Source organism: Nanorana parkeri, unplaced genomic scaffold, assembly GCF_000935625.1.
Source record: "Nanorana parkeri isolate BGI_ZX_2015 unplaced genomic scaffold, ASM93562v1 scaffold438, whole genome shotgun sequence".
In the NCBI taxonomy this organism is placed as follows: domain Eukaryota; kingdom Metazoa; phylum Chordata; class Amphibia; order Anura; family Dicroglossidae; genus Nanorana; species Nanorana parkeri.
In genome coordinates this window covers 226,339-253,941 of record NW_017306706.1, presented here as the reverse complement: position 1 = coordinate 253,941, position 27,603 = coordinate 226,339, and the positions used below count along the sequence as shown (strand labels likewise).

The window sequence follows — 27,603 nt, the reverse complement described above, 5'->3', positions numbered from 1 at the left end:
AAACACTGACATTGTTTTTTCAATGGAGTCCATGTCTTCCTGTCCCATTGACAACTACATCCCCATTTCTTTTTTCTTCCTCAGTGGAGTCACAAAGATAAAGTAATGCTTTTACTGCCAATGACATATGCCATTCGTCGCTGGCAGGGAGCCCCTCTAAACAGGCTATAGCCACCAGGACTCTGTTTAGCTGTGTAAAGCAAATAATCACCTTCACATTGGAAGTGAATCTGAATGTTCAGATTTCAAACCTGTGGCTGAATCAAGAGACTGCATGTCTTGATAACCTCTGGTGTCTATGGCCAATTTTAAATTTCATCCTGTTATTAGCAAATAGTAAGTGTATCAGAATTGCTATGTAATAGCAGACACAGGAAGGTGATAAAAAATAGTTTTGGTTAGGTTAAATGAAACTCGACACCAACCAGACCCAAATAGGGATTTACCTGCAAGTCAGCACTATAATTCAAACCATAAATTGAAATGGAGTAAAGTAGGGGGTAGAGTAAAGTCTCAGGCTTCTGCTGCTGTTTGTACCCCCACTGGGGAGATTTACCCTCGTTTGATGTACCAGTGACCACGATCAGCTAAATGGTATGTGAGGGACATATGCCCCAGGAGAATACTAAAACCCTGGCGGAGGTTCTAAACCTTCTCCAAACTACAAAACAAAGATTTGTTTGTTTGTGTCTCAATTAGAGAGGTTTGCCTGCACTCCTTATTGCAGTGGCCACCATCACTGGGACAAAAAGTGATACTCACAAATAGACTGTTAATGAAAAATATATTACAGCATTTCGACCCCCCACACTATTTAAAATACAGTTTTGGCTGGAATTACAATATAAGCATGTCCATGCATCATGCAATGGCATGTTGGTGCATCAGTGACCTATTTTAAAGCACCTACATTGCATTGAAATATGTAGTAAGGCGTGCTTATGTATCAAATAGAAAAAAGTTGGCATTTGCATACAGCATTTAACCAATGTTCAGGCTCATAAAACACATTGGAGATTAATTAAGTAAAACTAAAAGGATTTAAAGGCACATTAGGACACCTGCTATTCCATACAAATTTTGGTTTGTCTATTTACAGGTTCCTTTTAATGACATGTGAACTTGTTAGTTGATTGAAGTGCTGCAGTACATTCAATCTGAATTATGTCATGCCTCATGTTGAGAACGTATGGGTTCTTTGAGCTGGGTAATTGCAATTACGTTTAGTTATTAGTAATTAAGTGTTAGGTTTGGCCAATGAAATGTACACATTCTCTGTTTTTAATGTAGTTGGTAGTGTGAAGAACTAATTAAGATAACAAAGTAATACATATATTTCTCTTGTCAATAATGCCTTTAAAAATATTGAATTTTTTATGGAATCTATAGACAAAAGATTTAACAAAATACAAAAAATATTTTCTAATTTGACCAGTGTTGGTTTTCAAACATCAAGTGCTCCTGTCATTTTGTTCTATAATTTCTCATCTGTATAATGACACCAACATTTTTTTTCTATTATAAAGTATAGCAAAGCTATTTAAAAATGAAATAACAGCTTTTTCCAATGTTACGCTTTTCTGAAACGTGCCAGTAAAAAAAATGAGGAACAAACTAAGGAAAATGTTTTTTTTTTTTTTAATTATCAATGGGAAAAAAAATTAAATACAATATAATTGCTAAGAAGAGAAGGCAAGGATGGACTGAGTCAGTTAGGGCTGATCTTGGTTTTAAAAAAAAGGGTTGCTAAAGGGTTAAATAGGGGGAAAAATGTATTTAATACTTTTTTTTACATTTCATAGCTACTTTGTAACTCTTCTTGACAGTGTAGACTTGTCCTATGTAAATCAAACAAGTACCAGTTAACCTGGCCAGAGAGGGGCAGTTATTTTTACATTGACAAAAACATCATCAAAGAGAAATGTTTTATGAGTTGTGTTTGCTTCTACTCACCCAAAGGGGTGTCAAGATAGGTGCGGATCCCATCCAGAGCATGCCCCCCTCTGTTGGATGGGATCTGTGCCTATCTTGATAAGTAATTATGTTTTAAGTTTATACTAGATATGGCAGGGACATAAATTAATGTGGTTTTATTCCTATATTTATTGGATGTCAAATTTTATTTTTATTGGAAAAAAAATCTGTTGGAATCAATACATTAATACTGATTTTAAACAAATGCAATGGTGTGTGCCTCTTAAAACCCCAGATGAATTGTTTTGGTATGAAGTGCAAATCAAATTAACTGACTCTTGGGGATATTTGTGAATAAAATAGATACAGTAACGCAAACACATTTTTAAATATAGTGGGGAGAAAAGTTAGAACCTTTGTTGGGTTTTTATTAGTGTGTATGTATTTCTGTCCCAGTGACCTCCAATCTTATAATTTCTTCTCATGACACTTGGGTGAAGTGCTCTACCACACAGTGAAGATAAATCTCTGTAGTAGAGCCGCATACAGCACTAAAAACCTGATAGAGCTTCTAACCCTACTTATAACGTCAATAAAGACCATTCTATTGTAAAGTAGTACAACATAGAATAGTACATTACCTGAAGCTCCCAGAGGGCCAAACGTCTGTTAACCCATAGTATAGAAGACCTGCAATAAAGCACAAGCCAGTAAAAAAGACAGCTCAGCAGGTAGAATGTTATTTCTTTCAAGACAGCTTAGAATATTTCTAATCTACAGCAAATGAGATGGCACATATTTGTGCTTGGCTTATTTATTTTTTAACAAACCATATTGCTCAGCTGGTACAGTGGAAGTGATCTATGCAGTATTGCAGTATTATTAGATTTAATTAATCATTTAAATTGGATGCTGCTTTATGTTTAACAATGTGATGATACTGTAGAAAAAGTTACATTTTACCATCTCTTAAGAGATGGTTATGAAAAAACAGGTATTTATCTGGACTAACAAATTTGGTTTTAACACCACACCCATTATTTACACTATGTAAACAACGGTATTTTTTGTTTGGGACTTTCCCGTATGCAGGCGTTCCGCGAAATTTCCCTGCAACTAAATATTCCATGGTCAACTGTTGGTGGTATTATAAGAAAGTGGAAGCAACTGGGAACAACAGCAACTCAGCCATGAAGTGGTAGGCCACATAAAATGACAGAGCTGGGTCAGCGCATGCTGAAGCGCACAGTGCACAGAAGTCGCCAACTGTCTGCAGAGTCAATAGCTACAGACCTCCAAACTTCATGTGGCCTTTAGATTGGCAACAGTGCGTAGAGAGCTTAATGGAAAGGGTTTCCATGGCCGAGCATCTGCATCCAAGCCTTAAATCACCGATTGCAATGCAAAGCATCGGATGCAGAGGTGTAAACGCCGTCACTGGACTCTGGAGAAGTGGAGACATGTTCTCTGAAGTGACACATCATGCTTCTCTGTCTGGCAATCCGATGGACATGTCTGGGTTTGGCGGTTGCCAGGAGAGCGGTACTTGCCTGACCGCATTGTGCTAAGTGTAAAGTTTGGTGGAGGGGGGGATTATGGTGTGGGGTTGTTTTTCAGGGGATGGGCTTGGCCCCTTAGTTCCAGTGAAGTGAACTCTTAAGGAATCAGCATACCAAGACATTTTGTACAAATTCATGCTCCCAACTTTGTGGGAACATTTTGGGGATGGCCCCTTCCTATTCCAACATGACTGCACACCAGTGCACAAGGCAAGGTCCATAAAGACATGGATGAGTGAGTTTAGGGTGGAGGAACTTGACTGGCCTGCAGAGAGTCCTGACCTCAACCCAATAGAACACCTTTGGGATGAGTTGGAGCAGAGACTGCGAGACAGGCCTTCTCGTCCAACATCAGTACCTCAGGACCATTAGGACCTCACAAATGTGCTTCTGGAAGAGTGGTCAAACATTCCCATAGACACACTCCTAAACCTTGTGGAAGGCCTTCCCAGAAGAGTTAAAGCCGTTATTGCTACAAAGGGTGGGCCAACTTAATATTGAACCCTACGGACTAAGACTGGGGTGTCATTAAAGTTCATGTGCGTGTAAAGGCAGGCATCCCAATACTTTTGGCAATATAGGGGGAATATTTAGTGTAATCTCCTTGATTTACCCTGATATATTTTATGCTGGTTACAAGATTCTAATTTCATCATTTGTTCCTGATTTTCCATTCTCACCACTAAGTATGGGGCTCTTGAATCTCATTATCATTACCATGTGAGGTGAGGGTAACTTTCCAATGGTAACATCTGTTCTGGTGAGGGTAACTTTCCAATGGAAACATCTGTTCTGGAGAAAGCGGTCTAAAAAAGGAATTTTCGAGACTCAATCTCGGAATTAAAAAAAATTGAAGGGGGCGCATGCGCGCAGCTGACGATGAAGCAGGCCTTCTGAGACGGCTCCGCAACTCACCAAGGCAATCCCGCTCGTAACCCGGAAGTTCGCCCCGCACACCCGATTCAATACCCCAGCCAGCAATCGGGACGACCCCTGCACCTGATTATGTCGTCCGCAGCGCCCAAACTTCAGCAGAAGGGGAAACAGCAGCCCATCAAGGAAGCGATGGCCAGAGCATCGTCCAAGATGGCGCCCGCGGCCCTCTCACATGAGGTAACAGCCCGCGCAGCCTCAGTGTGCAGTAGTGATATGGACGAGGGGGATCTTAGCAGCCATGAAGGAGATCGCTCCCGCAAAAGATCCCAAACAGCTTTACTGCAGCGGTTTGATGCCATGCTCCAGAAAGCACTCCAATCCACATCAAAGCAGATAACTGACAGGCTGCTTAAGGAAATCAGGGACATAGGCCACCGCACTGCTGCATTGGAAGACAGATGTGATGACTTTTCAATCCCTTGAAAGGAACTTTAATGAAAGCTCCCAAGCCTTCACCTCAGATCCCTCCCCTACTCATAAAACAGCGCTAGAATCAGCCCGTCAAGCCCTAAATCTTTTACTCACGGATCATGCCGCCAAACAACTCCATCGCACTGCCCACAAATTTTATCTCAAAAGCAACAAAGCGGACTCCCTTTTGGCCTCCAGACTCCGACGGTTAGACCCCACGTTCAAACCTATTCGCCTAAAAACCCCTATAGGAACCCACACTAGCACTCCGACCAAGGTCCTGGAAATCTTCCAACAGCACCTCTCAAATTTATACGCCTCCCAAGACTCTTTCTCTACAGACCTGGCCAACAACTTCTTTGCAGGCCTAGATCTCCCCTGCCTCACATCATCCCAAAAAGCCTCCCTTGAAGAACCCTTTACGGAACAAGAGGTCCTACAAACAATCAAATCACTGTGATCTAATGTCATAAAATATGATTACCTAGAAATCTGTAACCACCCCATACATATGTATCCAGATGTACCTGCAAAATACTGCTACATGTTCTTCTATTGAGATAATGGTCTGCGCACCATGTTGTGTAATGTTTCATTCTGTTGGATGTACTGTGTGTTAAAATAATAAAAACATTTATATGGAAAAAAAAAAGGAATTTTCTAACTTTGTAGAATTTTCCTTGTACTTCCTGCCACACCTCTAAGACAGGAAGTAATTAATATATTTCCAACAGTACACAGACAGCAAAAAAATTAAAATACAGACTACTCTTTGTAAAGCAAAAATAAAAAAAAGTTTTAGAAAAGCTTTTTTTTCTGTGCCACAGGTGAGTCTCAGAGACAAATATAAACCTCAGCACAATCATTAAAAAATACAAATGAAACTTTTTGCTATTACTAGCAGGATCCCTAGAAAGAAACTTGGCAACACATTCACAAATAAATGATTTGCCCAAGAAAACTGTATGGAGTGAGGCATGATGCTAAACTAACTGAAAAGCAGAATGTAGGTTGACATATACTTTAAGATTATACCTTCCCTAAGAGTAATTTATAATAAATTACATTGAAGAAAACTGACACAAAGTAATCCAGCATGTAAGTAAATTGTAGCATGAAAAAAGTATAGCGATAGATGTAACCCCACATTAAAACATATTCTGTTTTATTGTATCCAATACTTCATTGTTATATGTCCTGTTTTCTTTTTCTCTATAGTTAAAGTGACATTAAACCCTCAGATTTTTTTAACATAAACCAATACTGTAATGTGTGCCTTACTGTAATCCATGGTAGTTTCCCTTCTCTTTGCTGCTCTTCCTTTTAAATCCTCATGTCTTCTCATGCTGTGGGAGAACTTCCCTTTGCAGCTGAGTGCCTCTTCCTGTAGTGCTGGCTCAGGTTGTGAACCTGCACACAGACACCATGGGGGTGATTTACTAACCTAAACACACGCACGCACCAGGTGCGTGTGATTTTCACACAGCAAAACGTATTTATCAACCAAAAAGTCTCTAAAAGCATATTTCCACTAATGCCATATATGGAAAAATCATGCACATGATGCATATATAATGCTGCTTCACAGTTTAGACAAAAATGGTTAGCTCATGCATTTACATTCCTGCATTCATCAACGCAAGCAACACAACATAGAGCTAATTTACACAACATCACCTTGCAATTCATGCTTGGCTTTGCACAACACACCTGCTGGGTGTGTACACACTACAAAGGTGTTTAGATTCCACCCATAGATCATGCTGGGAGGGAACACACTACAGAGGTGTATACATGTTTGTGGTGTGTTTATAAGGTTAGTAAATCAACCCCCATGTATCCATTTCAGAGACAAGGCAGTCTGCTGCAAAACAGAAGTTCTGCCCAGCATGAGAACAGATACAGATTTAAAAGGAAGAGCAGCAAAAAGAAGGGAAACAACCATGGATTACAGTAAGGCACACATTACAGCATTGTTTTATGTTAAAAAATCTGAAGGCTTAATGTCACTTTAAGTAATATGAATTGAAGGAGCTGCTAGTGGGTTGATTTTCTAAAGGAGTATGAATTGTTCACATAGGGAAAAATAAACAATAAACTGCAAGAGAAATTAACAAAAAAAGGAATGTTGCTGGCACATGATTGGCTGAAAAAATTAAACATGTATTTTTCTTCTTTACTAAGCTCACTTAGCAAATAAAGCTCACCCTGTTCATTAACACATACAATCTCAACCAACACACAATGTTAATAGCTAATTGTCTTTAATAGTGAAATGTACAGTATAAGTTCTATTTTTATCTTAATAACCTTTTAATTACAGAGTGTTTATAGATAATCTTGTAATAGTTGTTCCATCTTAATGTATAAATGTATTACCATGTGTTATTTTCTTCAGAATGTTCATCTAAAAGGACACGCACTATATACAGCATACAGCTTAGAAGCTTCAGTGAAAAATTGAAGAGCCGAATTCTAAGACCTGTAATGAAAAGGTCATAGTAAGTTTAAGATTTTACAATGACAGCACAGCATGAAATGATGTGAATATCAAATACCTTATTCAACAAGGTATTTTCTAGAACAATCATTGGGGTTGATTGAATACAGGAGTGTAAGTTGTTCACTTAGCAAAGTGAATTTTCACTTTGCAAAGTGATTATTCACTTAGCTTAAGTAGGGTTTACACGGTTAGATTTTCGAACAAAAATTTGTCGGAACATTCGATAATGCCATCAGAGGCTTGGCGATTGTCGTTCAAAATTTAATTTGATGTTTGTTTTCATTCAACAATTGATTTTGAAATCAATGGAGTTTCCCAAACAAAAACCACATTCACTGTTAGAATGTTGTTTGATTGAAAAAAAAATTCAACATGCTCCTTCACTTTTTTAATCACTGTGGTTAATATTGATTATTGATATGAGCCCATCAATGATTAGAAAGTTGAACGAATGTTCTGAAATTGATTTAGTTTGTTCAAAACTCTAGCCATGCATACCCTACTTTAGTGAATGAGGAGAAACTGTGTTTATGTCAATCATCCGAGTATGTGTGAGCAAAAATCCTGTTTATTTAATGTTCCTGTAAAATTAGGTACACCAATGTAGCAGATGGATTTGGGTGTGTTTTAGATCATGAACTTAATAACAGCACACAATGACTGTCTACAGCTTTTAAAACTAGCAAGATACTGTCTTGTTTTAAGGTAGGCATAGACTTAGGTATGACAGTAAACTGAATGTTTTTTCCAAACAAACCACTGGCTTCAAGGGGGAGTATTAACCCCTTAAAGTAAACCTTTCACAGACCTTGCAATTGAAACATAATGGGGGAATTTATGAAACCCTGGAAAAAATCTAGAGCAGCTGCCCATAGTATCCAATCAGTGCCTCTTTTCAGTTGTTTTAGATCATGAACTTAATAACAGCACACAATGACTGTCTACAGTTTTTAAAACTAGCAAGATACTTTCTTGTTTTAACATAGGCATAGACTAAGGTATGACAGTAAACTGAAGGTTTTTTTCCAAACAAACCACTGGCTTAAAGTAAACCTTTCACAGACCTTGCAATTGAAACATAATGGGGGAATTTATGAAACCCTGGAAAAAATCTAGAGCAGCTGCCCATAGTATCCAATCAGCGCCTCTTTTCAGTTGGTTCAGTTAAGCTATGAAAATATAAGATAGAGACTCGCTGGTTCCCATGGACAACTGCTCTATATTCTTTCTGCTCGAATTTTGATACCTTACCATCAGTGAATGATGACGAAATGCATATGCAGATGTTACCTTCTCTAAAAAATACATGCCTGACCGTAAACAGTGTGATGGATTTATAGACTTGCAAGACTTTGACTTCATTCTTTTTGTGAGAAACTATCCATCATTTAGTGTGAAGCAACCATTTATTTTAACAAGATAAAAACAATGGGAGTGGCGAGCGCACAACAGGTGTGGACAGTATGGAAAAACCTTAAATAACTGTAAAAAACTTTAAAAGCACTTTTAAAAAAAACTTTTTTTATTTTATATATATAAATAAAAATAAAAGACTTTATAACCGGGTGTGGGTGAGCGAGCTCCTAAATCAGGGAGAGGAACCCTGTAGACAATGTGAAACAACGAAAGAAGCAACAAAAGAAGCAACAAAAGAAGGAACTAAAGGAGGAGCGCTACAACCCTGTAGCGCTCCTTCTTTCGTTGTTTCACATTTATTTTAACAAGTACACTTTTCTTTTGCTCAAAACTAAGCAGCCTTTCCCATTACATTTCTGGATGTTCTCCATTATCAAAGCATGTGACAGTGTTATCTAATAGATTGTAGCTCACCTAGATGCTAGTCACAAGAAAAATGGCTGTTTCATTTTGGCTATCATTTCTGAGAAATGAAATTAGAAATTGAACTTCAAATTTCTAAGAAAGTAAATTAGAAATGTAATGTCAAAATGAAATATTTTCTTTTTATTGGTCATATTGTATTTTACGTAAGACTACAGCACCTATTCTATGATGCACCATTTTATCTATGTTAATTAACACTTTATAACTCATGCACAAAGAAGAATCTTTAGAACAATAGCCACATTTCAATGTTCCTACACATGTTAAAATAAAGCTCTAATGAGGAGTCTTTTTTCCTGCAGAAGGGTGTGGTCCACAATGGATCCTGGGAAATGTAGGCGATCCTGAGATACAGGCAAATGGAGTTCAATGCAAATCTTAATTGTTCCTGTAAAAGTCAAACCTTGCCCCATTCTTGTACCTTCCTAACTTTGCTGTTGGTCATGGGGGCCTTGTATCACATGTAACCCAGCTCCTGTTGGCTCTTTAAGAGCATCTTAATTAGGGTTGCACAGATACCAAGTACAGTACTCTGTACAATTACGAGTACATGTACCGATACTTTTGAGCTCCAAGACTAGACTAGAGAAAAATAAAACAATTAGGAGGCAGCTGTCATTTGTAAGGAGCACACAGAGCTCCTGGGATTTGTACATCTCTGTTTTAATGCACGATTTTGTTTTTATAAATATTAATAAGTACTGATACATTTTTGTTTATTGTCATGTGACAGTTTTTCTAAAACAATACAGACTAATGATTTCAGGACAGTGGTGGAGCGCCAGAGCCAGGTCTCAGCTGCAACCGCTGCAACCCTGGTAGTTCTCATGAAAATGCCAAGTATCTGCACTGTTACGCGAAAAGTATCTGTGCATCCCTAATCTTAATGCAGGAGGCTTTTTCTGTGCATTTAGATGATGTGATTACTGTGATTAGATGTTACAGTGATAATGTGATCAGGAGCCCACTCTACCAGCTTGCAATCATTTTTATGTAACATGGAGCTGTCGGTGACAGCACAGTCACAGCCCTTAAAGCACATGATTGAGTGCACACCCAGTGCAATACAGATATGCACATATGTAACAGGAAAGAATAAAGCCCACCTCCGTGCTGCCAAATACAGTATATGCATACAGCCACTGGAAGAGGTTAAGAACCAGTGAGGAGGTGGGAGGGTAAAGTTAAGATCAGGTAAAATAGAAATTAACATATAAATTAAGATTATTATATCTCTGGCTCTACTAATTTTTATATGCAGTTTTTGCTAAAGGTAATCGGTGCTTATACAGATTTGGGGCGAATAATGCCAAAAAAGAGCATAGCTAGGAAATTTAACCCCGAGCCACACTCGGGAATACCGCCAGGGAGGTTAATATATTTTTCCAGTACAAATGTATTGTGATATAATAATACATTATGACCACTAGATGGAGCTGAGAGGCATAGGAAATATGTATTTAGTATAAATGTACTGTGGCTATTATGTAGTATTATACAGTATCACTATACAATCAATCTAGACAAATTTATTTTAAAACCCATTTCCACCTTTGTAAGTGATTAGCAGTTATTATGGTAATGTTTATGTGCAGAGATTATGTATATGTGTGTAGATTTTCATGACTCACATTGCTGGCTTTCTTTATCTTTTTGTGGACGTTTTAGTAGGACTGAGTCCACAGGAAACTCAGTCTGACACTGGGGTCGGATTGTAAAGCAGCTGACTCCCTCCCTGTAAATCATTGTAACAAGATCACTACACACCAGCTCTGTCTTTCCAGGTCATAATACACTGTCCATGTGAGGTTGCCACTATGTATATTAATGAATGGGGAGAAAGCTCAGAGAGAGAGTGTTCTCAGACTCGGGATTACCGCCAGGGAGGTTAATATACACAGACTGCTTGCAAAGCACAGAGGTGGTCATTTCAAAAGGAGCAGTAAATGTCTGTGTCCTTATACAGCAACTGCACATGCCTGATTCATGTACACTCAGTGTAATTTGCTGGAACTAGTTTTTTTTTTTAATTCCTCCGTAAAGGTGGACATGGGCTTTAGGAACTTTTGTTTTAGGCATTAGTCACACAAAATGATTGTTCACAGAGGTGTTAGTAGCATATACGTGCAGCAAATCTATGTGGAAGATACACTGCCTCATCAAGGCCCCTCTGTATAGAGTAGCCCCTAATCTAAGAAAGCTGCCATCCGGGGATATACCCAGTAATACATAGATTAAGGGCAGGTATGCCTGAAGGTAACTAATTCATCCTTAAAGGTGCAGATATACATCAGAAGCCCTGCATGGCACACAGACAGCTGAAGGCTTGCAGTGTATCCCAGCAATTAATATCTAGCTTGTTAAAGGTGCATGTTTCCAGAACATTTACCATCTAGTCAATAAACACATTCAACACTGTTTATGTCAGGGAAGCCCAGCAAGCAGTCACAGAACTGGTACTGTGAGAGCCATTGCGCATGTGAGATGGTTTCATGCTAGTAATGCTCTTAATCGTGTGCATGTGGACGGACGTTGATGCGTGCATTCACGCACAACGGCACTCACGCAGATCGGCATGCATGTGCTCACGTCTATTCATGGTGATATTTAAACTTGCATTCTGCATGCACTCAGTGCTGAGAGTCCTTCAGCTAGTGTCTGACGTTGACTTTGATTCCTGATAGTTCCTGTATCTGACCTGGCTTGATCCTCTGGCCCTGCTGCTCTCCACCTGCTCCAACCTGGGCCTGTTCCACTTATTTGCCTCTTGTCTGCTGATTCAGCACCACTTATGCTGCACGCCTTGACCTTGGCTTGTGCTGACCCATCTTCCGTCTTCTGATTCTGTACTGCACAGCTTGCCAGTTACTGACCTGGCTCGGCTCTGACTCTGCTTATCTGAATTCCTGATATCCTGCATGCTTCTAGCCGACTACCTTGCCTGGTGCTTCACTCCGGTGTCTTCAGCATCTCTACCCAGTAGCACCCGTGCCTCACGAAGTTTGGCCCTGTTCCACTCTCAGAAGCGCTCAGACCCGTGCTGCAAGGGAAGGTCCTTCTTTTCAGGGCTTTAGCTACCATGGGGCGAGTAGCACAGCTGAGGGGGCACAGCCAGTGCAGGCCTGGCTGCGCCCCCCTTGCCCCTGTTGACATGGCGAGCACAGGCTCCAACACAGCCGTGGCTCAGCAGGGAGAAGAAGGGCGGCACAGGCTCCAGCTTCTCCTCGGATCCCTGCTCTCCCCAGCCTGTATGGACAGAGGCAGCGGGGATCCGATGAGAAATGGAGCACTGCAGCCAGTGGGGTGGCGGAGGTGGGAGCTGTCACTCAGGACGGCCTTGTGGTGAGGAGAGAAAGAGCTGCTCGGCCAGGATCTGACAGCAGGCGGATCCTTCTCTCTTCACTGCTCGACCATCCTGAAGTGACAGCTCTAAAGAATAAATAAAGCCCCCCCACCCCACTCACACACTCATGCATACATTATTAGACATGTGCAAAGCTTAAAATGTTTTCATTCGTTTCATCAAACGAAACACATTTTTATGCTATTTTGGATTTGGCACCACCATCCTGGAGGCGGGGCACAAGACACCACATGATGCCGTGCATTGCAGCGTCGGGTGACATTGTATGTCTGTTGCGGGGCACAATTTTCTGTTCTTGCCTTGGGCGCAAAGGGAGCTAGCTACGGCTCTGTTTCTTGTCATTTCAGACTCACATCAGGTATGTGAGAGTATCTAATGTCCCAGGAAAGGGTAGATAAAATATTTTGTAGTGCTGGTGACAGTCACATCCAAAGTAACTAACATTCAACATTCTGTCCCACACTATTACCCAAAATTATTATAGTAGAGTGTGCGGCCGGTGGTGGCAAGGCACAATTCTAAAACAGCACAATACATACCTGAGAGAGGACATATCCCCTCCACATTTAAAAAAAGCTTTGGCTTTACATACACCATAAAGTGGCAATAAACTAAAGTAGGTAAATTCTAAAAAGGAATTCATGTACCTTGACCATAAACAAAATGTTGCTTATTTGTGTATCACTTGGCTATAGACCCTCAAATCATCTCTGAATTTGTGCTGACACTGTCCTTCCTTCTGTAGGATGGCTACTTTTGTTCCCCCTTGAGTTGTAAAGTAGCCACCGCTCCAAGCTCACTCCCATGATGGACTACAATCTCACGTTTAGTTTATTAATTTGTATCGGGCTTGTAGTCCATCATGGGAGCGATCTTGGAGTGGTGGCTACTTTAAAACACACACAGGGACCGTGGGGAACAAAAGTAGACACCCTCCAGAAGGAAGGACAGTGTCAGAGATGATGCGAAGAACTACAGCCAAGTGATGCACAAATATGCTACATTTTTAGTAGGGATGCACAGATACTTTTCGAGTACCAGTGCAGATACTTTGCATTTTCATGAGAACTACCAGGGTTGCAGAGGTTGCAGCTGGGACCTGGCTCTGGCGCTCCACCACTGTCCGGAAATCATTAGTCTGTATTGTTTTAGAAAAACTGTCACATGACAATAAACAAAAATGTATCAGTACTCGTACTTGTAAGTACTCGGCAAGTTCCAGTACTCGTACTCGCAAAACTGGTATCTGTGCATCCCTTTATTTATATTTATAAAAACAAAATCATACATTAAAACAGAGATGCACAAATCCCAGGAGCTCTGTGTGATCCTTACAAATGACAGCTGACTCCTAACTTCTGAATTTTTATCTAGTCTAGTGTTGGAGCTCAAAAGTATCGGTACATGTACTCGTACTTGTACCGAGTATTGTACTTGGTATCTGTGCAACCCTAATTTTTAGTAATAGGTAGGGTACTTGAATGCATTGTTAAGATCTAACTCCTGAGTTTGGTGTCACTTTATTCAAAATACTTCCTCTTGTCAAGCCTTAAGTCTTGCACTAGACCTTAACCTGGTCCAGCCCTGTTTATAAATCTAATTCCAACACTGTATCTGTAAGTCTAACCCTATTCCATACCTGTCAAAAAAATCACATGAAGACAGTGTTGGTTTTTATTGCCTGCACAACAGCTCATTGGCTCCTGAACACCTCCATATAATCAGGCACAAATATGGGATGCAGCATCTGCCTGGGTTCAGCTTTAAAATATTTCTTAGACAGCTAAAGAGGAAATTCTTATACAATAATATTTTTAATTAAGAAATCACACATATTGGATGTTCTTTTATAGATGAATGTGTGATTTTAACTTGTTTTTATTGAACTGTGGCCTGTAATCTAAAAGCCCTTTTTTTCTGAGATAAGAAATATTGAATCTGTGAAGAGAAGTTATTAGATGTATAATACTAGGAATTTGTTAAATGCACACAATTTTCCACAAAGGTTTGATAAAATATATCTAATGAAGGCTTACCCATTTTCTTTAAATGCGCAACTTTGTTAAAAGTGCACTTATCATTTAAATAATTTTTCATAGGAGAAACATAGAGGCTGCTATTGTTGACCACTTCCTTAAAAATGCAATTCAACTGGCTGTCATGCCGATCCGCACCCCTTTCCCAGCTTCAATACTTTCAGTCTGTGAACTTAAAAAAGCAAATAAGGACTCATGACTTTTCCCTGATTGCTGTTTTTCCTGGTATTTTTAAAAGCCAGTGACTTGTATGCCAAATCCATTTGACTACCTCTCTTGAAATGTGATAAATATTGTGAAGCATGGTAGATGAAATCTAGCAATATTTACTTTAACACACATATAGAAGGTGTAATTGATGGGATTTAGTGAGTCTACTGTGTTATTAAGGGATCCATTTTCCAAAATTCAACACAGTGTTCTGAATGGGTACCTTAAAAGTCCACTATTTAGAATTTGTCCATATACTTTGAAACTGGATGTGGTAACCCAATGTACCAACTCATCTCACTGAGTTTGATTTTGCTGTCAGTGACACTAGTAGGCCAGCCTTACAGCCAGGCAACAAGTATTTTTAAACAGGTGTCAGCAATGTCACCCCGTATTTCTCTCTGGAAGGGTATACTAGTGAAATACCTTAGAATGTTTACATATTGTCAAAGTTGACAAGTGAATCATTTTTTAATTAGTATTTGTACAACCTCCACCTAAGGCTTCAATTGTTGTGAAGCATGTTTCCAGTTTTATGTAGCTCAGGGACTGGGCAGATATACCCATCAAGAACTGTAGTTCTTTGAGACATCTGCCCATTGCAATGTAGCAATGAAATGCTTTTCTGGAGAAATGTCTCTCCCCTTTCAAATATCTGGTTCCCAAAACAACAGCTTGCAGCAGTTTAATTAGATTTACATTGGAAAAATGATACAAATCATTAGAGAAATGGTTAGGACTAGTTTCTTTCAGTTTAAACAGCTAAAAGACAGACTGGGCAATTCAATAAGGCATCTGCAGTACATTTCTGGCAGTGTGGATGTAGTCAGAAGCCTTGTGCTAAATTCATCAAACCCATGCAACATTTTCATTGTTAGTACCAGCACATGCAACTATTTTAAGTATTTCCTATTTGCAATTCTTTTACTATCTGGCAATACTGTTGTAACAAATGCACAGAGAAATATTGCAATTTGGGTGATAAAATAGGGTGGAGGTATTTACCAACCTCTTCCGGCTTAAAGTAAATTGTGCAACACTGCTGTAAGATTTGTGACAGCTTTAGATGCACCTTACTGAAACTTAAGTGAATCTGTTTCAAGTTGCACTATTTGTCACCCTGCAGTGAAACAGATTTCTAATAAGTATGAATTTCACAGACAATCTTTAAAAGCCACTTTTAGGCCTAAAGTGACACTAAACTCAGTAGTTAAATTTTGAAAATGCATTAAAGTACCCTAACTATTAACATAAAAATGTTGCATATGTGTGTATCACACAGCTGTAGATCCTCAAATTATCTCTGAATTGTTGCTGACACTGTCCTTTCTTCTGGAGGGTGGCTACTTTTGTTCCCCATGCTCACTGTGTGTGTTGTACAGTAACCATTGCTCCAAGCTCACTCCCATGATGGACTGCAATCTCACATTTAGTTTACTAATTTGTATTCAAGATATAGTCTATTGCATGAGCGCGCTTGGAGTGGTGGCTATTTTACAACACACACTGGGGACAATGGGGAACCAAAGTAGCCACCCTCCAGAAGGAAGGGCAGTGCCAGCATGAATTCAGAGATGATTTGAGGATCTAAAGATTAATTATACACAAATAAGGTACATTTTTGTAAATAATTATGGTGCAAAAGGCTATAAAGGCTGCATTTTTCCCCATTAACTCAAGACATGTGTGTGCTCACAATTGTGTGATAGTGTATATGTGTTCATCAACACTAATTGCTGTTGCTCACCTCACACATGATCATTTGAAAATGGGTCTGACTAGAGATGTCATTTTTCTTATTAATATTCATAGTCAAGTGGGGTACATAAGAATATATTATTTCTTTGAATTCCTGTCCTCAGATGGTCAGATGTAATTTCAAAATTATTTAACTTTCTGTGTTGTTAAAAAAAGTTAACAAGAGGCACCACAACTGCTCAGTTTAAATTAATTGTAACCAGCTTGCTCTCCAGTATAGGCCTGCAATATGTGTGGGGGAAGTTCATTAAAACTGGAGCAGACAGAGTCTGGAGCAGTGGCCCATATCAACCAATCAGCTTCTCTCCAAGTTATTTTCAATTAAGAGATAAGCTGATTGGTTTCTATGGGCAGCTGCTCCAGATTCTGTCTACTCCAGTTTTTATAAATTCCCCTCTATGTATTTTAGTTTTACAAGACATACCAGCCCAGTATTTGTTGCCGTATGACAGCTAAGAATGTCACCTATATTTGTGTTGTTCAGGGATGAGATAGTAATCTGTGTTTAATTGCAATTAGCATTTTCAAAAATCCTGAACAGTTCTATGCAAAAAAATCAGCAAAATGCACTATTGCTCTGTGTAACATTTTGGTCTTCTACCATCTGATCCAACCATCTGGCAGACTAAAGACAAAACACTGAATATGATGTACCTGCTGTAGCATACAGTACAACAGCTGCTACCATAATTCTGCTGGGCTGTTTACTTGCAATAACAGTAAACTCAGAATGCATTTTTGAATGTTTTACTTTGTTTTGGTACAAAACCTTAATTTACTGTTCATTCATTATGTAGGACAATAAAGTCATAGATGTTGTATAATTAAAAACAAAACAAAAATGTAACTTTGAATGAGTAATTCTGTGAAAGGTTTTTATACATCCAGTTCACTGGATATCTAGTTACAGTAAGTGTATGTGAGCTTAAAAACATTTATCCATGTGTCTCCAACAGTATTGTAAGTGAGAAGTTGAAAAAGAATTGTGTTCTTTAAAAAAGACTAAACAGACCACTATGCAACTGTTGGCAATGCTGACACACAGAAGAAAAAAATAATAATCATTGACTTTCCTACCACCAAAGATCTGACAGGCCAATTTTATGGGTCAATATATTGCTCTCTTAGCCTTTTATAATTATCATTCTGGATATTGTGGGTCAGAAAAAAATTAAGTCATTTTTAAAATTTTATATTGGTTTGCCATTACTTCCTCATGTGGTAATACATTTCACTGTTGACCCACACAGTAACTGCAGCTGTGCAACTCATATTGTATGTTGTATCCCGACCATTAATCAGAAGGGCAGTATGCTGTGTGAATGAGGTATGTCTGTGTATATTTGTCTTCCTTTGCAGTCCATCACTGGAGTGAGCTTGGAGTGGTGGCTACTTTACACCACATACAGGGACCCTAGCGAACAAAAGAAACCACCCTTCAGAAGGAAGGATAGTGTCAGCATGAATTCAGAGATGATTTGAGGATCTACAGCTTAGTGAGCTGAGTACAAATAAGCAATATTTTTGTTTAAAATTTAGGTACTTGAATGCATTTTTAAGATTAAACTCCATTAGTTTAGTGTCACTTAAACTACTTTTGTGGGTTTGAAAACCTTTTTTACACTATTTAGATGTGCAGGTAAGCACATTATTTGATGGAACAAATCTGGCATATTACATTGTCTGCCATTAACAGAAGAGCCTTAAAATGTGGTACCTTAGCTAGCCTTTTGTCATGTTCATTATTGCTGTTTTCAGCCAACATTGAAGAGGGTTACAGCATCCACTGAGAGACACATTTAAACTAATTATAATCTAGATGTATTCTTTTTTACAAAGAAAAGGTCCTCAGTTCAAAACCCTCTATCAGCATTAACCAGCTGCTGTATCATATGTCATACACAGATGTACCTGTAGGTGAAATGTGATTATAACTGGTAAATGTAAAGAGTTAAGGCAGCAGACCAGAAAAGAGGACCTAATCTTATGGCTTTACAAAGGAGCCTAAATCAGAACTTGGGTAGAAGAATATTGCTGCATTGCCCAAAACACTGTTTGCAACATTCGGCCCTATTGTGATGCATTAAAGCTTGCATCCTGGGAAGGTTACATTAGCAGAGCATTGCCTTGAAATCTCATCTGTAATCTCACAAGATCTCAGGGAAAGGCATTTTTCCCCTAAGATGATGGTTATGGTCACATGTCCTAGTCACATGTGCCAGAGTTCCAGGAAGTAATGGGAGTTATATTTATCTGCCCTTAGTAAAAATGGCCACTGTAAGAAGAATAGGGAGAAAAAGAAAAATAAGGTATGCAAAAAAATAAAAAATATCTATAGGTATCTGTTTGTAGATTGCCATTACAAAACATTTCTAAAGGTGTCTTTGTTGTCATTTCAAAGTTATGGGTAAAGATCCTTTTTAAAGAAGCTTTTTATGTCCTGAAATTAATCACAAACCATTTACACCACTTACTTGATCTTTGGTTTTTAATGAAGAAAAGCTTCAATCTTTCTTTAAAGGTGTTTTCATTCACATAAAATTCTACTTGTACTCTGCAAATAAAGCATAACAATATAAAACACATTACAAACAATGTCAGACACATTAACTTTTCACTCAGTCCAATGATTATGAGAACTCAAGTGGTATTAAGCACTTTCTTTATTCCCTGTAAAAGTTACCTCGGCAAGAGTGGAGCTAAATGTCAAAACCTGAAATGCTTTTTATAAAATGTCAACATTATACTTTGATCAAAATGATTTCGGTGGTACCTCTTTTCTTAGTTTTACACTTCTTTCTCTGATAAGTGCTTGGCAAAACAAGCATTATGGTAACATAACCATAATTACAATCCGTGACACATAATGGTTCATAATGAAAAATCTGTTTCTTTGAATTAGGATTAGGCTTCAGCAATGCATTTATATTTTATATATATATATATAGATATATAGTTTTTTTTAACAATTTGAATATCATTTTTCTTACTGAAAGTAATGGCCATAGTTGTATTTGCATTTCCCCACTGGTGATTTTAACCCTACCTACACCCTCTAGAACTGAATAATAAAGCCTGCCATAAACAAGTATTTTTCTGTCAGAACATAAAAAATAACAATGAAAACACATTTGATCTATCTGCCAGCAACATCTCTATACTACAGATCAAATCTCAGTGAATTTTTATGAATACAGAAAAAGTACAGTAATGGGTGTCCATGAGAGACAACATTTTATTCCTTTATTCTCATCTTGTCCCACTGTTCTCCAGGATCCTTGTTACTTTTTTGATTTATATTACTACAAAAGGGAGTACCTAATTTAAATCATATAGTCAATTAGGCATAAGGTCTGCACTATGCATTCCCAGTGCATTCTTAATGACAGATATACCTAGAAAATGTCACACAGGAATAGAAGCCGAAATATATGAAATGCACTGGTCTTCTTTGTAAGAAACAATTAACAATTCAACTACTTTACCTGAGACACTTTTAAAAGGTTGTACAAATGTATTTATAAAGCAGATTCCAAAGACCTATTGTGGGGCGCTAGTTGGCAGGATTGTGCACATTATATGAGTACCACCTAGGTTTTTCCCTTACAAAGAGAGAGGGGCTTGCAGATTTATGACTTATGACTGATTTATGACTGATGGAGAAAACAAACTTAATAGGTCATGTTGTGGGCCCTGTAACCAAGAGGCTTTGAAAAGGTTTGGCTGGGATGAAGCCTCTATTCCAAGGTCCAAATCTTACCTGGCAGCCAGACCTTCCTATTAATCACTGCTGTACACAGGCCTTGTGAGCTAACTGATGATAATGGCTCTTTCGTGCTCCTTGTGCTGTGGGAACCTGCTGGTATGTGAAAAGGCTGACAGCTAATAGATAAACACGTTTGAGTTTATTTAGTAGATCCGACAAGCAGATCTTTTGTTTGTATTATGCTCTGAAGTTCTAGTACAAAGCCATCTTGCATTGTTTGTTTCCTGATTTGCTGAACAAAAGTGCATGACAAACTGGCTGCCAATGCCAGTTGAGACAGTACCTCTTACACCATGTAGAAAAGCTAACATTGTTCTGTGGTTTTGCTCTCCGAAAACACTTGTGGGAATACAGAAGGAGGCATACGCAAAACAGGAATGTAAGTGTTGAGTAGCTATAAAGAAATCAGTTTGACAATCTGAATCTCTGGATTCTCTGAATCTCTGGAGTGGCATATGGCTCGGCTATTGTGCTTGCTACCTCCGAGGTTTGGGTTTTTAAGACTTGAAGAAGGAATTGATGAACCCCCTGAAAACCAAACCCAGGCAGATTAATTCTTCCCTACTACAGATAATTTCCTGTAAGGTACTAATTACATCAGATGATAGGATCCCTTTATCACCTCCCACTAATCCTGATGAACAAACTAAGTATGATAGGGTATGGATAATATGAATTATGGATAATGAAAAAGGCAACACAGATTTGCAAGTATCCATGAATGCAGAATTCTAACTTGCAATTTCAGAGTGTTTGCATTTAAAAAATTCTTATGTTATGTAAGGTCCATTTTAAATAAAGGAGTTTTGGAAAATGTTATTCCATCTCAAAGATGTTACCTCCTTACCTACCAAAACAAAAATGATAAATAAAGCAATAAAGGTTCTTCCAAAGAAAACTTAAATCTCACTTCACCTTATTGAATAAAAATTTAATTATTTAAAATCCAGCCTCATAGGGATTCAGTATTACTGGAACGTGGGAGTTTGATAGATTTCTAGTTCCCATGCTGTTATTCTGAATTATTTTATTCATTCAATAGAAAATGCAGGATGCCTCCTTAACAAAATGTAAGCCTTGCAGAAAAATTTAAATAAAGAGAAAACATGGTACTACACAAAGGTGAACAGAAGACATGACTTAGATTTGTGTTTTTAATTAATTCATGTGCATGTGTATTTCTAATAATGAAGCAAAGAGGTAAGCAGAACAAAGTTGGGGTCTTTAGAGGCCCACTTCTTTCCTTATCTATCCTTCTTGGAGCATCTACCTGATTCTGAAGTGCATATAGACTGGTTTAGCATAATAAGGAGCCCACACATTCATTAATACCTATCCAATGCTTGGTGTGTCAAGTTAATAAGGTTTTGGGAGGGAGAAATCTAGCTATGTAGAAAGAAAGAGCAAAAACAGAGGAAGCAATTAGAACAACGTCTAAAATGAAATACACAGTAAGATATTTAAAGTGACACTAAACTCAGGAGTTAAATTGCAAAACCGACTTGAATGAGTTTATTTGTGCCCATGGTCCCTGCATGTGTTGTAAAGTAGCACCGCTCCAAGCTCACTCCTGTGATAGGGTATAATGGTAATACAAATTAGTAATGTAAATATGAATTGTAGTCCATCATGGGAGTACATTGTGGCTACTTTACAACACGAACAGGGACCATTGGGAACAAACAAGACACCCCCCAGAAGGAGGGACAGTGTCAGCACAAATTCATAGATTATCTGAGGAACTACAGCTGAGTGATATACAAATAAGCTACATTTTTGTTAATAGTTAAGGTACTTGAATGCATTTTTAAAATTTAACTTCTGATTTTTTTGTCACTTTAACTATGACTGTTAAGTCTGATTTGTAAGTAGTATGTTAGCTGGTTAATTCAGCTACAAATTGCCCCACATGGGAAATTAAAAGCAGAAACTGGCCACTACACCCGTTATAAGGGTGAAGAGAGGCATTGTCCACTTTTTTGTCTCACAAGCCTTAATAGCCAAGGGAACAAAGATGGCACTGAGTGCACTCTGCTTCCAGTTCTCCAGCTAGCTCCAAGGGGTCCCTTTCCCTGCCGGCAGGGAGTGGGAAGGCCACATAACTCCAGGAGCCTATCTCCAAGATCTACTGTAACAGAGATTGACTGTGACCTTCGGTCATACATAGAATCTCGACGGACCCGCCATGACATGGAGCGCTATGTCTCCCACCTGGAAGAGTCACACAAGAAAGAGATTAGTGATTTTAAATCTGTAGGGAGACCTACATATGGGTAGAACCACTGTGATGAGCAAAATACTAGAGCACTTTGTATGTGGTATTGTATGATGCTGTTATAGTGCTGCTTGGCACAATTAAAATGTAATTGGTGTTTTTAATTTCTAATTTATTAAATACTTTAATGGTTTTAAGCTATGTGAGGCTCCTATTTTTTTATCCTCACCTTTCCGGCATATATGATACATGTGAGGGTGCATTAACGTGTGCAGCTTTGACCTCTGACAACCTGAAACTCAGCCAGGGCTAATTTGAAATAATGAGGAAAACATCTTGACCCTCATGTGATCTCTGCCTTTCCATAAACAGAGAGGCAACTAAAGGGGTGAGACGCTTTTCAATTTTGGGTGGATGTGGTGTTCACAAATACAGGTGTAACTGTAAAGATACATTACAAAGCACATGGTGAGCAGTGAAGCACAGACTGTTTATAAATATGATGTTTATTTTTCAGAACAAATGAGATGGACTATATGTCACATGGTTATGCTTTGTAGATGTTTATGATTACAAACAAATAGTGCTACATTTCATTATAAATTTCATTAGATTCATTTCATGGCACTTTTACAAAGAGGCATTTGAATATAATTTGTAAATACTTTTTTATGCAGAAAAATCTTGGTGGTAGTATACTGTATAAGTAGATGTTTACATATGAGACACATAATTTAAGATAATAACTATTTATCACGTAAAAGATAAAGTATCAAGTACACCTTGCAGAGAATACCAGTGTAGTCATAATTTTATTTGGTTTAAAGAAAATTTCAAGTCCTGAGCTACTAGCCAGGCCTTAAAAGTTACTCGCCACCAGTTGCCCCACCTAACCCCTACCCTGCCCCGGACAGCGCAGAGGTCAGAGTGACGCTCAGCGCAGGGTCAGTGAGATGCACAGTGCAGAGGTCAGTGTAACGCGCAGTGCAGAGGTTAGTGTGACGCACAGCGCAGGTCAGTGTGACGCACAGCGCAGAGGTCAGTGTGAAGCACAGCGCAGAGGTCATAGTGATGCACATCGAAGAGGTCAGTGTGACGCACAGCGAAGAGGTCATAGTGACCCACAGCGCAGAGGTCATAGTGACGCACATCGAAGAGGTCAGTGTGACGCACAGCGAAGAGGTCATATTGACCCACAGCGCAAAGGTCATAGTGACCCACAGCGCAGAGGTCAGAGTGACGCACAGTGCAGGGTCAGTGTGACGCACAGTGCAGGGTCAGTGTGACGCAAAGTGCAGGGTCAGTGTGACGCACAGCGCAGGGTCAGTGAGACACACAGTGCAGAGGTCAGTGTGACGCACAGTGCAGAGGTTAGTGTGACGTACAGCACAGGTCAGTGTGACACACAGCGCAGAGGTCAGTGTGAAGCACAGCGCATAGGTCATAGTGACGCACAGTGAAGAGGTCATAGTGACCCACAGCGCAGAGGTCATAGTGACCCACAGCGCAGAGGTCGAGGTCAGTGTGACGCAAAGTGCAGGGTCAGTGTGACGCAAAGTGCAGGGTCAGTGTGACGCAAAGTGCAGGGTCCGTGTGACGCAAAGTGCAGGGTCAGTGTGACGCACAGTGAAGGGTCAGTGTGACGCACAGCGCAGAGGTCAGTGTGACGCACAGCGCAGAGGTCAGAGTGACGCACAAAGCAGAGGTCAGAGTGACGCACAGCCCAGAGGTCAGAGTGACGCACAGCGCAGAGGTCAGTGTGATGCACAGCGCAGGGTCAGTGTGACGCACAGTGTAAGGAAGAAAGAAAAGGGACTTACAGTGCACTTAGCTGGTATTCAGGTGCCTCTTCTTTCTCCTGGTGGTGGGGGGGTTGGGGTGGAGGTCGGTGCAGAGATCCTTCTTTTCCCTGCTAACTTTCTGGATGGCCGGTCTCACCGTCTCTGCAGTCTTCCTCCCAGCCTGGCAGCTGAGGTGGGCGGAGGAAGCTGCAGAAGACAGCGGATGTCATCGAGGAGCGCCGTCGGTGGGACCAGAGATGGGACACTACCACCACGGCGATTGTTCCCTTGTGTTCCCTCTTGTCATCGGCCGCTCTGTAGCCCATCTCTGGTCCCGCTGGCGGCGCTCCTCGATGAGATTCCACTCGCCCCCCCGCAATTTTCACTCGCCAATTGCGAGGGGGCGAGTGGAAATTTTGAGGCCTGCTCTAAGCTATATAATATCACTGATTGGCTATCCATATGCACAGTCCTTTATCTTCAGTCTCGGTAAACAAGTGCGGATTCACACATATAAAAGTAATCATATGGCCTGTTGAGCTATAAGTACAGGAAAAAGCTGAAGCTCAGATCAAATCCTCATTTTACAGTGATTTATTTAAAGTGCAGATTACAGCTGATTAAAAGCCTTGCATTTGTGTCTTATCACCTGCCATGCTACTTTCATGGAGTCAGCTTTAATTATGAAAATGACATGTCTAATGTCCCTACGGATGAATAAAGATCTGTAAGCAGTAATCCTCAGGATTGAAAAATGAAAGTGAACCATACAGGCAGCATTACAAGCATATAATGGTTTAGAATTGCATTGCATATTTTAAAATGAAAAGGTAAAAAACATGCTTAAGAGTAGTAATAGGGGAGTCTGCCTAGGTTTGATTCACAAAGTGTTCAGCGCATCTTCATCAACATTTGGTGAACATGAGCTTTGATGCACATTCCATTAAAGTCTATAAACTCAAGTAAATGTTTTTCTGACCCAGTGATAACCATCTTTTCCATTTCTTTTCCTGAGTCACATGGAGAGGCAACATGTTCTAAAGGGCAAAAATTGTAACCTTTTTTTCCACTGTATCCAAAACAAAGAAATACTAAAACAAAAAGTGAAAAAATATTGAAGTTAAAATGTAATATCCATAAAATACCCATAGAAGAATGTGCACACTCAGGGTCAATTTTGTAAGAACCTGCAATGTATAAATTTTCGGACTAAGGGAAAACAGAACTGCTAGGGAAAACCCATAGGGGCCTATTCACTAAGCTGCCGCAGGCAGCCGAGTGAATGACCGACCTAAAGCGAAGTGAGCCGAACGCTGTTCGGCTATTCACTTCAGGCCGGTATGGCTGATTTCAGCCGTATATCGGCTGAAATCAGCCGTACATCGGGTGGCTTCGGGTCAGCCGAACATGCTCAGCATGTTCGGCCGACCCGAAGTGCAGAAAGAGTTCAACTCATCCGATCCAAACATATGGATCGGCTAAGTCGAACCTCCAGCAGGCTACTCGCTGCTGTTCGGTCTATTCTTATAGATACCGAACAGCAATGAGTAAATAGCCGAATGCCGCTGAGCGCCATTAGGCGCGGTTGTTCTGCTCGGTCCCTCTGTGGGACCAAGCAGAACAGAAAAATAGTTTAAAAAGTAGAACAAAATAAATATAAAACGATTGTGCGGAGCTAGCAGTAACAGCTAGCTCCGCCCAACTGTTTTCTATTGCCCGGCGGTTCTGCTGCCGTAAAAAAAAAAAAAAAACTCTCCCAGGAGCTCCGGGAGTCTCCTACTCCCGGCCGCCAAGGAGAGAAACACTGCTTTTTCTTTTAAAAAAAAATAAAAACATTTGGCCATAGGAATGCACTGCTAGATTCCTATTGGCTATTTCAATTTGCAATAGCCAATAGCAAACTAGCTATTGTACCTGCCCCCTGCTGCTGTCAATCAGTAGTAGTGGACCTGATGGAGAACTGCGGGTGGGCGGGTGCAATGCTGGTTTGCTATTGGCTATTGCAAATTGAAATAGCCAATAGGAATCTAGCAGTGCATTCCTATGGCCAAATGTTTTTATTTTTTTTTAAAAGAAAAAGCAGTGTTTCTCTCGCCCAGCTGCCAGAAGCAGGCTATCGGACGGCCAATGGCTGGCTGCTTGGCCAGCTTCGGCTTTCAGTGCGGCTCAGCCGAGCCGAGGCATATGCGTTTGACTCGACTGAGGCGCTTGGCCAACTTCGGGAGTTGTACGGGCTATTGTGAATAGCCCAGACAGCAGCCCTTCGGTTCTACTGAACCGAAGGGGTCATGGGGCCTAAGCTAGCCGAAGGATCGGCCGAAGCTACGGCTAGATCCTTCGGCTGCTTCATGAATAGACCCCATAGGGTTCTATTTATTAACTATTCATAGGACCATATACCCTTTCTCTGAACATTCAATCTGTGTGGATATATGTGAAAACAAATGTTCTTTAATTGTTTGTTAACAGGATAATGTATTTTTCAATGTTTTTTTTTCATATAATATCATGTTAAGGTGAGTAGATGGTGCTATGGAGCATAAAAAAAGAATACTTATTTCTTTTACTACACCATCTAGTGATGCTAGAGATATATGCTGGGTGGAAGTATTATAAATAAACCAGTATGTCTTCTTTCACTGCTTTATCAAAGATTAAATGGAACTTACTTTTTCGTTGTTTATTTGTTAATGTCATATCTGTTCTAACTGCACTCTTCTTATTAATAGTAATGTTTGTATGTCTGTATATTACCTGGCAATGTAGATTAAAATGTATATTTCCATTTGATCCATAGTAACAGAACTTTTGAACCTTTACATTATCTGCCACATTTCTGTGCCGTATGTTTATGCCTTATGAATCTATTTTGTTGTTGTATGTTAGCTTACAGATAGCTTAAACTATCTGGAAATGGGCTTTAAAAGAAAAAAAGTATGGAGAAAGCAATCAGCATTTGTTCTACCTTTCTGGACTATTGGACCAGCCCAGGACCATTGCAGCCTTGCCAGCTTCCATAACAGCACTATAATTACTAGATGCTGAGAAATACATGAGCAGAAACATTTAGTATTCTCAAAGATCACATTTTGAAAGCTTACAATACTATTCATTCATTAAATTGGTAAATTAAATATTTGAATGTTTCTGATAATTGTTGAATGATAAAATCATGTCTTATAAATACTTACCAATATAAAATGTTCTCTAATTAATTTCTGCTTTACAAGAGTTTTATTGAAAAATTAACATGCTAACACAAATGTGAACACACATATATAATTGCACAAAAACAGCAATTCAAAATG

At 39.4% G+C, this 27,603-nt stretch overlaps 1 protein-coding gene across 1 annotated transcript in view; it reads right to left on the bottom strand.

The window, feature by feature from the left end:
• LOC108790014 (potassium channel subfamily T member 2-like) overlaps window positions 1–27,603 on the bottom strand; it is a 424,109-nt gene that overhangs the window by 289,362 nt on the left and 107,144 nt on the right. Inside the window, exons 2-4 of the mRNA XM_018560180.1 lie at window positions 19,008–19,087; window positions 7,200–7,302; window positions 2,556–2,604 (exon numbers count right to left, since the gene is read on the bottom strand). Coding sequence (XP_018415682.1) covers window positions 2,556–2,604; window positions 7,200–7,302; window positions 19,008–19,087 — 232 coding nt within the window. The remainder of the gene's footprint in view (window positions 1–2,555; window positions 2,605–7,199; window positions 7,303–19,007; window positions 19,088–27,603) is intronic.